This window comes from Watersipora subatra, chromosome 1 (genome assembly GCF_963576615.1).
Source record: "Watersipora subatra chromosome 1, tzWatSuba1.1, whole genome shotgun sequence".
Taxonomy (NCBI): domain Eukaryota; kingdom Metazoa; phylum Bryozoa; class Gymnolaemata; order Cheilostomatida; family Watersiporidae; genus Watersipora; species Watersipora subatra.
In genome coordinates, this window is record NC_088708.1 from 37807536 (window position 1) to 37824059 (window position 16524).

The 16524-nt window shown below is 35.3% G+C and overlaps 2 protein-coding genes across 5 annotated transcripts in view; one reads left to right on the top strand and one right to left on the bottom strand.

Moving 5' to 3' along the window:
• The window catches only part of LOC137401554 (guanine nucleotide exchange factor subunit RIC1-like), a 133083-nt gene extending 129731 nt beyond the window's left edge, over window positions 1-3352 (bottom strand). For all 4 annotated transcript variants that reach the window (XM_068087998.1, XM_068087990.1, XM_068087982.1 and 1 more), the window contains exon 1: window positions 3122-3352. In XM_068087998.1, coding sequence (XP_067944099.1) covers window positions 3122-3268 — 147 coding nt within the window. In that variant the 5' untranslated portion in view covers window positions 3269-3352. The remainder of the gene's footprint in view (window positions 1-3121) is intronic.
• A 172-nt stretch (window positions 3353-3524) lies between these two features.
• Window positions 3525-15545, top strand: LOC137404107 (dynein light chain Tctex-type 5-B-like). The gene is made up of 4 exons (XM_068090264.1): window positions 3525-3589; window positions 12722-12870; window positions 13590-13800; window positions 14576-15545. The coding sequence occupies exons 2-4, from the start codon at window positions 12746-12748 to the stop codon at window positions 14777-14779; spliced, it is 540 nt and encodes a 179-aa protein (XP_067946365.1). The 5' UTR covers window positions 3525-3589; window positions 12722-12745; the 3' UTR covers window positions 14780-15545.
• The last annotated feature ends 979 nt before the right edge of the window (window positions 15546-16524 follow it).

A 16524-nucleotide genomic window follows, 5' to 3' on the forward strand; every position in this document is an offset into this window, starting at 1 on the left:
AGAAGAGACAGTATGCAAAAGGCGTCCATGATTAGAATTGAGCCAAGGAGCTACCAAAATTATATCCACGAGACAATGTATATATTAGAGATATGCAGTTTCTTCATTGAACCTAGTTAAAGATGTGGTTGCGTCAAATTTAAGTTGATCTTAAAAGAAAGCATTTTTTTCTATCAGTTGATATGTTGTTTGTTGTGTTACGTGATCGCATCGTCAAGATATTTGAAGATTAAAACCGAAAAAATCTGATCGCAGTAAAAACGCTCAGGCCACAAAAACGTGCCCAGACTTGCCCAAAATGATGTCACGCATTAGGCAACCTGTCTTTATCTCTCGTATTCACATCGGCTATTTGCGATAAAAGTCTAGTCTTTTGCGGCTCTATTGGCATATATCTTATTTTGTATTTGCTCATGTTGGATAGAATAAAATTTTAAATCCTGCTACAGATGCATTATTATAAATGTTTCAAAGGCCTCAAATAACGAAAATTGAAAATTTGTTCTACTCACTTTCTCCAAATGTTGTGTAAACATTTGGGTACCGACTACCAATTCTACCGGTCTACGGTAATTCTGTCAAGTCAACTATGTAGAACGCGGTCTTTGTATCAGAACAATTCTGCAGCTACCCATACTAACGATATACAGCTTCCCATAAGCCTCGCCTACATTATGTCTGTCGCCTATCCTTGGGGCGGGGCTGTATATCATTGCCTACACCGTCTACGTACTAGTTTCTTACTAGTAGTATTCTTACCGAATACTACCGCAGTGAAAGAAGCACGCCACGTCTTTGAAAAGAATATAGACGGGTAGAGTTTTAAGGATGAGAAGTCTGCTGCAAACTGGATTTGAACTCACATTCTCCAGTTCTGCAGACATCCATATACCATATCCAATTCACTACAATATTCTGCAAATCATGTTTTGCATTATCTTCAACAATATTATTTTATTATATAATTTTTACAAGCAAATATATTTTTATCTCGGCATAAAGCTTTTATTAAAAATATTCATCAAGTCGTGGCCACTCACATAGTATTAGCTGATACAATAAGACAAATTCATCTACTGCAACAAACTCAAACCAAACATCATGGCTTATGCAGCACGCATTCAAGTCTCTCTTTCCCCTTTATGGCAGTTTCCCCACTGACAAAGCTTCTTCGGCTGGTGGGACGACATAAACATTCTGTAATCAGTAAAACAAATGCAAAAAATATGTCATTCATAGATATGTCATTCTAAAGCGTATCTATTGACAGCTTCCAAATTGGGAGTTAAATAGATTGCGAGTGTAATTTTAAAAACGAATAAACATTTAATAAAGGCACAAGTACGCCAAGCCAATGATTCGAAGCTTTGGTTCTGGAAATTAAAGATTTGCAATGATCAATCGATTTTACCCACTTCCTACGAGTGAAAATAATTTGTAATCATGACTCTAATTTACCAAAGAAAATTCGAAAAAATATAATAGCTAGGTAAAACGGCAGATAAGCTATGAAACGATGATTGGAGATAGCAAAGAATTATCATTTTATTAATTAGTATATGTATTTATGACTATAAAAATATTACATTTACTTAACTATAGAAGACTCTAAGTTGATTTACCTCCAATCTGTCTTCCTCTGCAGCAAAACGCTGCTGACGCCTGTCAGCTTTGACCATAGGCTGTCTACTCCAATCTTTTACTAAAAGTTGCTCAGATAACTCTGAGTCGCAGTCGCTCGAACTTGAAGCCATTTTAAAACTATGTATAACTTAGTAATTCTTGAAACGCGTTGAATCAGTAACGATGAGAATTCTCTAGCGAATGAGAATGAATTCTCTAACGATGAGAATCTTCGAGATCACAGACAACGCGTTTTACGAGTGATAACATTTATTACGGCCTATATAAAAATTTCGCGCTCATTATTGGCTCACGAAGCGACCTCATATTTATCGTTCGTGGTTTCGTTTCAAATATCTTGCTTGTGACGTCACGAAAGAAGCACCCGCTGGAACGTGAGCTTTTTAAAAGAGGACCTCATTCAAACGCATATATCTCTGGACAGGGTCTACAAAGACAATCATGGCATCAAATTGTAGCTGATGTTTAGCCTTTTATGGGTCTTAATTTCATTAAATTGAATTTTTTGATGCAACCACATCTTTAACACCCTAAAAGTGTTCCATCTGCTCTTGAATGTTTTAAAGTTTGATTCACAATCACCACTTTATACTAGCTCGGCAGGTGGATGTACCCTGGGAATAGGTCTAGCATTATTTACAGTAGGTGAATATTTACAATATTCACCTAATTTTTACTACAACTGGTTGTTGAGGCCCTTCTGCTGGCTCTACTGGATCTACCATTGTAATATTTTATATGTAAACCACTGCAGCCACCATGTGATGTTATGCAACAATTAACATAGGTTTATATTTTGGTTAAAAGCAAACTCAACAATATATTTCGGTCTCGTTAGTTTCCGTGCTTTTTTAGAACAACCCAAAACGAGACTCATAGCACTCAACCAAAAACTATAATAAACAAAATCCGGATTATACAAATACATAGCGCTATGCTTATAGCTAAATACTTATGCACATAAATGAGAATTTGTACATGTCTGTATCTGCGCTTACGTATTTACCATACCAACAGTATGGTTTAGGGCACCACAATGACTTCCTCGAGTTTTATCAGGTAACTCAGACTAAAAACCCGTGATGGAAACAATGAGCTGTAAAATTGAAATGTCACTACTAACACAAGCATATTAAAACCTTCTTTTAACTTGGTTAATGAAGGCTTAAATTTAAAAACTAACAAGCAAGCATTGCCATTAACATTACAACAGTTAGTTTTCTGCTAAGCAATGAGTGATTTTAGTACAAAAGCTTAAAATAATGCAAATTATTTGCGCACTAACGCAGGTCATTTTTCAACTAGATTGCTAATGTTGGCACACGGGCATGAACTAAAATTTTACGTACGCGAGACTGCACTTGAAACTATGCTCATATGACAAGCAAATAGATTTATGTTGTGGCCTAAAATGTAGAACTCCACAAAATTATCAGTAAAAGGGATAAAAAAAATATGAACATTCAATCGCACTTACTTTGCAAAACCATACGTGGAGAGTATCATCTGTGAGTAACAAAATCAATGATCTGTCTCTGTTGCTACATATTCCTATCGGTTCTTGCGGAGTATTGCTTTCTTTTGGAAGCCTAAATTCTTGCGGTAATCCAAAAGGAAAGTACATTGTTTTGATATAAACTACAATCAATATCAGATAATATAAAACGCCAAAAAATGTAAAAATACGTTAAGGTGACTATTTGGCAAAAATTTTATTTTCCTTTTATCTTCAAGGACGATCTTAAAGGTCAATAGCCTTGAACTTTTATTCTCTGAATCTAGTTAACTAGCCTAAGCGCTATGTACAATCTTTTGAACAGTTGTACGGAAACGGTCCATTCTAATAGTAACCTCTCTACGCTATGAGGAGCTGTGTTACCGCAGCAACAGAACAACAAGAAGTCTTGCGGATCGGGAGTGAACATAAATCATTTTACAAATATACGTATGTAGACTCATTAGAGATTATTATGATTGTTTTTATATTCAAAACATGACTAAGAGGTCACACAAACCTAACATATTGATCTTATTTTTAAATTGTTTTGCTAGTGAAGTGGGTTACTTCATTTGTACAGTCATCACTGCCGCAACTTGATATTTCTCGTTTTTCCTCCGTAAGAATACGGCTAATATTTCCTTTGGTAGTTAAATGAACCTTAAAATTTTTTCCCAAAGTTTTTGTGTGAACTAGTTCAATGTTTATCTAAACTTTGATTATGTCTAGAAGCTTGTAGCAAGCCATTAATTGATTTGTATCGCAACTTAAAAATATCAGTGAGTGATGGCTAATGCTCATTATTGATTGATGTAGGATAAATTAATCAGTAGTAGTGGATTAGAGCGATGATTGCTATTTGGCTTAAGTTATTGTCATGGATTGTTACAGGAAGCGCTGTTTTATTCCTGGGGGTCATAATAGGATTTTGCTTGTCTGAAGGTTAGTTAGAGGTCGTCAAGTCAACGCTCATCTATATATTGTACATGTATATATATTTCTCAAAGTAGGTTTTATGTCCGTATGCATTCCGGCTGAAGATCCTAAAATCTACAGGTGTCCTTTAGTGGGATACTGCCGAAGCCCAGGCCGAGCCGTAGTCTACACACACAAAAAAATTGATGTTTTGTGTTGTTTTTGTGTGTGCGTGCGGAGACTACACAGTCCAGCCTTTACAATTATAATTATAAAGGAGCCCAAAATTCTAAATAACGTAGTAAAGTTTGTTACCATTCAAAAAGTGTTGTTAAAACGGAAGAGGCGCTCATTTAAAACTTAATAATTTAAGCCATTGTGAGTAAATTTTTGGAATTTTGTGCTCTTTTCTAATTATAACTATTGATTTTTAATATAATGATGTAGGTTTTGATTACTAAAACTCAATTACTAAAACCAACCAGGAGCCAAATTTTACTGCCGTATGTAAACCTGTTTGGGAAAAAAATTTCGCAGCTCGGCCTCGGCAATCTCCCACTTGAGGAGATACAATGTATGTGTTAAAATTTTGATGTTGAAATTCCGCGTATCGATGGATTTGAACTCACGATCGATGCATCGATGAATCCATCAACAATATCACTGAGCTAATAAGCTCAAGTTAACAGCGTTACAATGATCATGAAGCAGACGCGTAAGGTCACAAGACACGGTTTTATTGAATGCTTGAATTCTGTTTGTGAAATTATTTCGACGAATGAGGTTGTATAGTAGTGTAAACAGAAGCCATCTTGTTCAATTGCGTCCCATCTGCCCATTTGAGCCGCTTTGAAAATGAATTCCATTCTACGGCGTTTCCGTAATGGTTGCGATTAACTTTCGTTTTTTAGGTTTTAAGAGCTTGTAACCTCATTTCCACATTATTTGCACGTATTTCACAGCAGAGTAAAACATGGTGAATCTTTTGATACCAAATAACTGTAATGTGAATTATGTTGCAAGTAAGCATTTGAAGCTAATTTTTTTCGAACTAAAAATTTGGCGATTTTTGTACATACTGATATATTGTTGTGTGGTCGTGGAGAAATTATGTTATGCATACCATAATCCAAATTCACACACAACATCAGTGTTGAATTTGCTTGTCATATTAATCTATTTTGACTATGTTTAATTTGTGTACTTTTGCTTAGCTTGTGGGAACATACTTGCCAACTCTTACGCATTGGGCGTGAGACTGACGCAATCATCCCAAAGAGAAAATGAAAATGCGTGAGATTTTTGCCCCAATTTCCACAATTTTATATATACTATCATTGATACATCAATTGCCCCAAAACCAAATCTCACGCATTGCCCCACTCTTGGGTTGGCAAGCCTGTGTGGGAACTAATATAATTATTACTGTTTCAGGTACTAATGATGATGTTAAGCTATTGTAAGCAATACTAATATCTACCAGTCAAAGTTACTTCTTTATTCTATAAGTCAAACAATGAAATACACAACTACAAAATTCTAAAACAATAATATTAATGACAAACAATTAGAAGAGCTAATAAAAATTACATCCTTACTCGAACGGTTGTCTACGCTTGTTGATCACTTCTGTACAGTTGTTAGTTTCGACAGTCAAACGAGCATCGTGAAAGGTCATAGGTGGAGAGTGTCGGCAATTGAGATAGAGGCGTAGAGGAGGCTCAGTTGGTGGAGGAGAAGGAGGTTCCATTGGTAGAGAAGAGAGAGAGAGAGGCTCCGCAGCAGGCAGATTGGAAAGCGTCTAAGGAGGCCCTCGGGAAGAGAGAGAGAGAGAGAGCTCAAGCTGGAGCCAGAGATAGAGATGGGGATAGAGATATTGAGTCATTGGAGCTGTTCTTTTTTGTAGATGTCTGGCATGTGGGATGGTTAGCCTGTAGGTGTAGGTTGAGTGTTAAGGTTCAATGCTTTCTGTCAGGCATGTGAAGATATCTTGTTTGCGTAAGTCTTCAGCTGGTGCACGTGATGTTGAAATGTATGGTGGAGCTCGTGACTTACTCCTGGTGTCTAGGTCATGTTTGACAGGAGTGGCAGATCTGTATGTGACTCATTTGACCCATCTCTAATGTGTCTCTGGTGATTTTTTGATGATGGCGGTCGATAGGTTTAATTGCTTCGATTTCCGTTTGACATCTTCTCTATTTGGTGTTGACGCAATTTTTATCATCGATTTCTTCCAATTTTGATGTTTCTAATTTGCTTTTGACATTTTCTAATTACTGGATCTTTTAATGTCTTTGGACGTCTGGCTGTATGTAGGTATTATATGCTTATCCTGTGGTCTTGCTACATTCCCTGTTGGTATCTTGTTTTCGCAGTATCTCCATACAACAATATACCAAAATATATACGTTGATTCGACATTTCATAGTTTACATATTTGTAACTTATTTTACATCTATATTTAGTTCGTTACTAATTTATTCCAGCTGCTCAGAAAACGTTTTCCCAGCTACAATACGTTTTTTGGATTCTGATTTGGTACCTCGCGTTTCACAGTCATTAAATACAAACAAAATCTTTTTTTGTTTAAAAATCTTTTAGGTTATTTCTTTCAGTTAAAATTAAAATATCTTTGTTTGTATGAATATTTTTCTATTTGTTATGTAACATTTGTTTTAATAGCGACTAGCTGCATTGCCAGCCTGCAGGAACATATTCACGTGCAGCATAAGGTTTATCGAGAGTTGTCTTTCGTACTGTAAAACAACTCCAAATATGCAGTACACTGAAATTGGTGCCTTGATCAGAGTATGCATACACATATACATGTCAATAATGTTGGGGAAAACAATGGAAACCTGCAATGTGTTTTACAGCTAAATGTGTGTAAAATCTAGTAAATTATCTAGATTGATGCATCCGTTCATAGTCGTCTATATATGCAGTTGAAAATCCGCGCTCTTGTATTCGCCTCGCAATCAATCGCTTCGCACTCGCAATCAATCGGCCCGCACCCGCCTCATAACCAATCGCCTTGCACTTGCCTCGCAATCAATTGCTTAACAATTAATCGCCTCGTACTAGCTTTGCAATCACCTTGCCTTGCGATCAATCGCCTTGCACTCGCAATCAATCACCTCGTAATCAATCGCCTCGCACTCCCCAACTCGTTCATCTGGAAAGCCGCGCCTGGAGACTTTCGCTGCCAAACCGCTAGCTGCAATACCCGTCCACAGGAACAGATTCATGTACAGCAAGAGGTTTATTGAGAGTTGTCTTTCATACTGTAAAACAACACCAAATATGCAGTACACTGAAGTTTTTTTTGCCCTGATCACACAATGCATACACATATGCAGTCATATATGTCGATAATGTTGGGGAGAACAATGGAAATCTGCAATACGATTTACAGCTAGTCTACAATACATCAGTCTCAAACTACTCAAATCGGAGTTACCCTATTTGTGTACAGAGAAATGGTGATGAAATTAACGTTGCAAAGCAAACTGAAGTTCTTTAAGCTGGCAGTATTGAAAAATTTTGCATCTTTTAAAAGAATATACAAACTATTTTGCTATCGCCAGCATTTATTCAATGGAAACTTCTACATGCTTAAAACACTAATTATGGCTCACCAGTTCTTTGTCTATAGCCTGTGTTTTGGTATGGTATATACAAACAGTAATGAGGTTGTGTCAATAAAATTTATATGTATAACAGCACAGACAGTATGATGTCAAGGCAGATACAGCATTAGCACCTTAAAATAATAAGATATAACGCCAGCATGATAGTCTTTTTATGAGATACAATAAGGAAAACGAATGCATGAAAATATATATATACTGAAAAATATGTTAGAAAATGCTGCATGTGGTATCGCAGAACATGAAGAACATAGCATGACATAACAATAACACAATTTTAGTTCAGCACAAAACTTGTGGATAGACAACATTTTTTGTTTTTCTGTTGGGTGTCTGAACAAACAGTTTTCGGCTTGTGCCTACTTTTGAGCAGGCGACGTACAGCTTGTCATGGCTAAAGCAGGGTGACAGTAAGTCGATACCAGCTGCTCTCTTTCTTTTCACCATCGCCTATCACAACCCTCGGAGTACTCGTGCAAGTTCTGTAGTAGTACGTTACAGTAGGCCTACTCGCAGCATGCGTTTTCTATGGTCGACCGCGTAGACGCATTTTTGCGACTTTACCAGCGATTGCTAGTAAATGAATTTTATTATTCTTTGATAACATAACCAATAGTCTTTAAAACTTTTATGGTAGTAACAGTGTTGTCCTAAGATTTCTCTATAGAATTTGCCTAAAGTTTAATTTTTTAACCTTTGTTTGGGAATCTCTTGAAATTGAATAAGAAGCACACGTACTTACCTTTTAGATGTCAAAGTTTAGTAGGTGAGAACTGCGTTTTTTCCAGTGACCGCAAGAAACAAACGTTTACGTGACGTTCTCGGTACACGTTGGCAGTAAATATTAATTCCATGTAAATTACTACTCATTAATTTCTTTTATTTAATGAGTAGTACATTTGTATAGCTGCGTAGGCACCTTTGTATAGGCCGCAGAACTCAGGACAGTGCTTTTTAACATGGCAGCACATTTGCTGTTTAAAAGGGAACAGTGCCGTTGGCCACTGTAAAGAGGCGGGCTCACTGGAGATCACGTGATTTTTATGTAAAACGATGAATAGCTTATGTATAGAGGCGTACACACACACCACACACACACACAATTGCCGTTTATATAGTAGATATAGGATATTAGTCCGGTAACGAGCGCAATTCTCTTTCCTCAACTGACGAGTAAGGCGAAGCTCACTAAACACGCTAAAAATGTTCCTATCAGTGCTCACTTTGAATAATATACAATGTATATCTAGATTTACATTCTCTTATTACATTAATAAACTTCTTGTAACTTTTGAAGTTTATTATACAAGTTTTTCAAGTTTGTTGCAATATCGTTTTTATTTCAACTTGTGCATAATTTGAGTATCGTGTTCGAAGTTTAAACATTCATTTTTCTATCACTGCTATTATTACTTAAATAGTTTCCAATCTTTATTAATAATAATTTTTCATTCAACCATTTTTGGCAGACATTGTTTTACTAAAGTTTCAACTACAAAATAGTACCATAATCTGCCATTTTTTTTTGTTATTGGTTAAAATCATGTATTCTCAGAAGTAAGACATCGTCTAATGCCTCCAAAGAAAAGAACCTGTCCTGCATAAAATAATTTTCTCTTGATATGAAGTTAAAAATTTACAGTTGTTTGAGAAAGTTTTAGAACCTTTACAGTTGTTTTTATTTTTCTCTTAATTTATTTCAACTACACAAAACACTTCTCTCATGATATGTAGTTTGAAAGTTACAATGAAAATGTTTTTATATGTTAAATACAAATCAATTTTCTGTCCAAAGACTTTTTTATTACCCGGGCAACACCGGGTACCACTAATAGTCTATATACATGTATATATATATATATATATATATATATATATATATATATATATATATACTATACAGTAGATGCAGTATGAACAGTCTCTTGCATGAAAGTGCTCAATATTAAAATAGAGCGATGTAAAATTGGGTAAAAATGAAAGTTAAAGTTAAGTTTAAAACAACTTTATTACTAATAGTTTCATATTGCCATGCAATAATCATCAGATAAAATATCTATATATAAGTCGTTTTCAGTGCTAACAATTTTATCTGATGATTATCGCATGGCAATATGAAACTATTAGTAATAAAGTTGTTTTAAACTTAACTTTAACTTTCATTTTTACCCAATTTTATATATATACTATATATACTAGCAGTATATATATATATATATATATATATATATATATATACTAGCTGTGCCTCCTGGCGTTGTCCGGGTATTAAAAATCAGCTTATAAACAATGAGAAATGATGAGATTTGCCTACCTTTTTGCTGGCAGGCAACTCTCCAGCAGGTGGCAAGCCATTACCAAGTGGCCTGGCACATTGCCAATTGAAAAATTCCACTAAGCCAGTTAGTAACCTTACAATGCCTGTAGGCAATGACATTGCATCAGCATTGTTGCCCAGCTAGGCTATTCTAATAATAGCTATAGCCGGAATGCAGGCTGATATACGACATGCAGACATACTTTGAGAAATATATATATATAGACATATATGAAGGTATGTGTGTCCCTCCAGCTTTAGATATTATTAGAATAGCGTAGCTGGACAATGCTTAAAGGTTGACTTGCAATAAAATTCTTATTACAGTTATTTGGTATCAAAAGATTCACCATGTCTTACTCTGTTGTGTTGTAGGTGCCAAATATATGGAAATGTGATTACAAGCTCTTAAAAGCTCAAAAATGAAAAGCCGCTGTAGATTGGAATCCGTTTATTTTTCTGACGTAGCCATGAAATTTGGTTATCGTCTTGTCACGTGGTGTTCTCACGTGAATTGAAAGGCCAATATAAAGCTCAACATAAAACTTATCGTAGCACTAGTTTATGACAAACACTTCAGGTTTTACCGAAGACCCCGTATCAAATATAGATGCTCGCTACTTTACAGTTTTGTTTCGTCCAGTCATAATCTGATCATGTAACCCAATAATTCAAAATAATTTTTGCAGCACTTTTCGATTATCACAGGTGACCAACAGGCTCGTCATGATTATCAGACAGTGATATGTGCTTCTTCGAGGTAATGTTAAAAATTTAAAAGAATTTTTACGGTAAGGTGTAAGATATCACGGCTCAAAGTGACAGCATTACAATGACGATACAACAGACGCGTAAAAATATTGGACATGGTTTTATTGAATGCGTGAAGTATATTTGTCAAAATATTTCGATGAATAAGGTTGCATGAAAGTATAAACAGACACCATCTCTCACAACTACGTCACATTTGAGCCGTTTTGGAAAGAGAATCCAAACTACGACGGTCTCGCGTGGCTGTGACTTTCTGTTCATTTTTGAGTTTTTAAGAACTTGTAATCACCTTTCCACATATTTTGCACCTACAACACAACACAGTAAGACATGGTGAATCTTTTCATATCAAATAACTGTAATGTGAATTTTGTTGCAAGTCAACCTTTAAGCAATGTCATGTACCGTCATTAAAAGCCTAGCGCTTACCTATTCACTAGCTTACTGGAATTTTCCATTGGCAATGTGCCAGGCTAATAGTAGTAAGTGAGCAAATGGTAGGCAACTCTCATCACTTCTCATTGTTTATAAGCTGATTTTAATACCATTTTCCATTGGCAACGTCCCCAGACTAATAGCAAGTGGTAGGCAACTCCCTGCACTTCTCATTGTTTATAAGCTGATTTTTAATACCCGGGCAAAGCCGGAAGGCACAGCTAGTTTATATGTGTATATATATATACATACTTGAAGAAATATATATGTATATATTTCATGAAGTATGTATATCGACAATAATTTATCTTGAACTTAAAATTTGGCGACTTGCGTACTGATTATATACTGATTATATACTGATTATATACTGATTATTTACTGATTATTTACTGATTATTTACTGATTATTTACTGATTATATTGGTACCTCGGCTGTTGGATGCTTCGGTTTTTGACAAACTCGGTTTTGGAGGAGGATTCTCCTTCAAAGATGTGAAAGAAATGTGCCATTGCTGTTTATAATTTCTTTCTCCTACGATTTTTGATGTAACTGGTCTGTTGAATCTTTTTGCTGTTTCATTATGAATTTCTGCAATTTTTGTCATTGTATCTTAACCTTTAATGTTTGGGATGTTTTAAGAGAAAAACATACGAAACATTTACTTTTGTTTTCTTTTTCCATTATCATAAATAGAAAACGTTTTATTAAAATTAAATACAATTTATATCTACCTGTTTTTGTTTCTAGTATGCAGTACAGTTTATGGTGTGAAATGTAAAATACTTTACTGAAGTTGTACTCTGTTTTTGGAATCGATTAAAATTTACTTACATTCATTCTAATGGGAAAAAATGTTTCGGATCTCGAACAACCTTCTGGAACGGATTATGTTCGAGAACAGAGGTTCCACTGCACGTTATTAAAAGATATACGTCACTGAAAGTTATGAAATTTTAAATTTACAGTGATTTGGAAACCTTCACAGTTTTTTTATTTATTTTAAATTTAGTTGTCCTGCCCAAAACTTTTAGCTACAGTTGTTTGACAAAGTTGGAAAAGTTTTACAGTTGTTTTTATTTTCTCCTTTATTTTATTTCAACTACTCAAAACACTTCTTTCGTGATATGTAGTTTGAAAGTTAGCATGGGAAATGTTGTTATAAGTTGAATCACTGATATACAGCCTCCACATGGGGGGCTGTATATGATTGGTTTAATACAAATCAATTTTTTGTCCAAAGAATATTTTATTACCTGGACAACACGGGATAACACAGCCTTCTCTAAAATTCAGTTAGAAAAGTTATTTTATATGGTAATAGAGGTAACAGAGGTTTAATAACACATGGTAGGTAAAACTTTTAATGGGGTTGCTATCATGCAACAACATTGTATTTTCCAAAAAGCTACATATACACTATAAGCTAAATATAAAACATTAAATGCGCAGTTGATGTATATAAAATAATATTTTGTGTCCTATTTTAGAACTGCTAATCTGCAATAATAATTATGGCTGACCGAGAAGCGGCAAAAGAGAAGGCCGCAAAGTTGCTGAAAAAGAGAGGAAGTCAATCTACGATTAACAGTGAAATTCGACATACTGCCCATTCGACACATGTTAGCAAGTACCATGTGTATGTTTTATAAATGAAAAAATAATTATTCAATATTTTACTAACATGTTCATCTGCTTGTCGGTGTGTTTTTTTTTCGTGACTGTTTTGAAAAGCATAGAAATATTACAAAAAAGCTTGTATCATCTTTAGGAAACATGAGTTTAAGGTGTTTGACAAAAACTGCACTTAACTATTGCATACTTTATGAATGACTAATTACAATTTAAACAGGAACAGCTCAAGAAATCATATTTCGGAAAGGTGCAGTTTTGCTCTTTGCATGTTCTCAATGACAATTTGTCACCGCGTTCACACACCATTTTTGACTTTGTTTGGTTTGCTTGAACCACATCTTAGCTATTTTCTATTTATCTACTCAGCTTAGCTGACGAACAAATAATATACTAATGTGAGCAAATTGCTGTAATGATTTGTATAATAATTTGTTACTATTTGAATATAATCTACCTTATCTAGAATGGCTGTGTAAATTTCAATGTTATTCAGATCAGTGCAAGTTATAAATTTTGCTGCATACCCATTGAAACGTTTTGTGAAAACCTTTTCTGTGATAGTCAGCTGACGAGCAAGTTGTGATAAAGATTTTAAGGAAACTGAAGTCAGAAATCTTAAACAGAATGTTTCTTGGTTACCGATGTAACTGAAATTTTATAAAAAGATATAATGAACTGTGCAACGTTTAATAAAACACAACTTTGATCTTTTTTTCTTGTCAGTACTCACAGCAGTGTCTCAAACTTAGAGGATAAAGGGCATGAGGATTCAAAACCCCAGCAAAAGTATGAAAACACCTACCAACTGACAGCTTCAAAAAAGTTTCCCGGAGCAATGATCAAGAATATTCTCAAAGATGTCCTCGAAAGCTACTTAGTTGATCATACATACGATCCTGAGATATGTCGTCAGATGACCAAAACACTTTCAGAGGTAACTTAGTTAATGTGTAAATTATTACTTGCAGCAACCAAAAGGAATACAAAGACATGCAGTAGGTTGCGCATTCTACCACACTACATGATGACATCGATGCTTCATTGTCCGTAGTACGGGGGTGCATTATAAAAATAATGCGCAATAAACAAAATCTGTCAAACTCTACTCAATTTCTGTTAAGATCATTTGAGTAGAGTTTGACAAATCATGGTAGTATGATGGTAGTATCATGGTAGTATCATGGTAGTATCATGGTAGTATCATAGTAGTATCATGGTAGTATCATGGTAGTATCATGGTAGTATCATGGTAGTATCATGGTAGTATCATGGTAGTATCATGGTAGTATCATGGTAGTATCATGGTAGCATCATGGTAGTATCATGGTAGTATCATAGTAGTATCATGATAGTATCATGATAGTATCATGGTAGTATCATGGTAGTATCATGGTAGTATGACAGTACTATCACGGTAGTATCACGGTAGTATCACGGTAGTATCACAGTAGTATCATGTCACAGTTTTGTATGAAACAAATGTTTAATGGCAAAGCTTACATGCCTGGTTTCAAAGCTGACATGCATGGTGTCAATGCTGACATACCTGGTGTCAAAGCTGACATACCTGGTGTCAAAACTGACATACCTGGTGTCAAAATTTATGTGTAAACTTGTGCTCCAAAGAGCAATAAATAGACATTTATGTGTCTAAAAAGAGTGTTGAAATTTTTCTACCCTTTGACATAGAATGTGTATTATACCTGTAGGTAGTGAAAGCCAGAGTTAAAGAACTACAGATACCCAGGTTCAAAGTAATCACTTTGATTACCATTGGCTCAAGCAATGACCAAGGTATGACAGTTGGAAGCAGATGTCTCTGGGATGCAAGTGTCGATATGTTCTCCAGCTTTGAATACAAAAACAAGCACCTGTTTGCAGTTGGCACAGTTTATGGGGTTTATGCTGAATAAAGCCCAAGCTTGTGACAAGGACTGGTTTCAGTTTTTTCTAACTTCACTACTAGCAATAAGTTCATATGTAATAAAAATCAGAAGTGAGTTAATTTGCTGGTTGAATGCTTATAAATCTCCGTAAGCTCCAGTTTAGCAATTGATGCTAAATAAACATTTCAAGTTAATGCGAATAACTCAATGAGCTTAGTTTATCAACTTACATATATATTAATGTCCAAATCACAATGACCATTTCTCAGCCTTATTTCAGTTGAACTTACAGTTTTTCCAAGGAAACTTACAAAACACTAAACATACAACCTCAGCTTTATTTTAGTTCTGTGAATCTTTTCATAGCTGTTTTCTATATTTGCAATACCTTACTGCTGTTGTCATATATCTTTCTCTGAGTCAATTTATATTACATTTTTGGCTAATGCACAATTATTTGAAGCTCCATACTTGCGGTATATTTTGAATCTGTACCTTTATGACCACAGTCAGCAGATTTATGACCACAGTCAGCAGATTTATGACCACAGTCAGCAGATCTATGACCACAGTCAGCAGATGGGCCATTTTATACTTTTTGTTAGTCTGACATTCAACAACGTTTTATAGATTTTGTGCATTGTTTATGATTTTTCAATAGATTTTATCCACTAGTTCAGTTTCATTACAAACAATAGTCTTATTACTATTAATAGACTACTAGTCTGCAAAGTTTACTGTTTCAAGGCAGTCTAAGCACACCTGTGTCTATGCTACAAATATATCTTCATCAAGATAATGCATTGTTTTTCTTACTTTTATGCACAATTACGGGTCTGTACACCACTACAATTGGTTTATAAGGCTAATCTATATTCCACTAACATGTCTGCCGTGTTTCAAGGTTTTTGAAGATGTTGTCTTAGGAATTGCCTAAGAGTTTTTATGTTATTACTAAATTCTTACAATGTTTAGACTCAACAATGTTTGTAACAGCAAGTTTTGAGCATATTGCAATAATTATATGAAGTTCTTCTTGCTAAGACAATCTACCTGGTCACATAGTTAATATCTTATCATTTTGTTGGTACAAGGGCTATAGTACTACATGTATATAGTAGTAGCCACCAGCAGCTGATTCGGTAGTCATTTAAGGTCAGTGAAGCGTGCAGCCGTATATATGCGTATGTGTTCTAGTCTACATGCATACCATAATGGTAACCTCCTCTAGGTTCTAATCCAATGGTTCCCAACTGGTGGTCCATGGACCCGTGGGGTCCATAAGAGGTTATGAAGGGGTCCACAGGCTGGTGCTAGCATTGATTTTTTAGCTAGTTATTTACAGCTATTTCTGTCATATAGTGGTTGGATCAATGATATAAAACTCTATAAATATAGGCGATGGCTATCATATGGGCGAGGTTTAAAGATCGAGCTATGTCGGGATTGTGCTAGCCTGGGTTTCGGGGCTATTGCAATTCCGGCGGGTTGGTCGCATCGTCTTGGTAGGTTTTTGGGTCCAGACTTTTATCACCTATGTGCATCAATCGCTGGATAGTATCTGATTTCCAGTTAGTAGTGCAAAACAACAAAACCTGTAGCCAGCAAACACGTAATTTTCTCTCTCCCTCTTCAATTTTAGCAATATACTAAGATCCATGGCAAATAAAACATTCCAATTTACAATGCATTTTTATAAACACGGTATAATATGTTTGTAAAGGGGTCCGTGACTTTTAGATAAAGAGCTCAGGGGGTCCATGGCTCCAAGG

Coding starts and splice junctions, on each gene's coding strand:
- LOC137404107 (XM_068090264.1), top strand. CDS start 12,746: ATGGCTGACCGAGAAGCGGCAAAAGAGAAGGCCGCAAAGTTGCTGAAA. Junction 12,871..13,589: donor CATGTTAGCAAGTACCATGT/GTATGTTTTATA, acceptor TTTTCTTGTCAG/TACTCACAGCAGTGTCTCAA. Junction 13,801..14,575: donor TGACCAAAACACTTTCAGAG/GTAACTTAGTTA, acceptor TTATACCTGTAG/GTAGTGAAAGCCAGAGTTAA.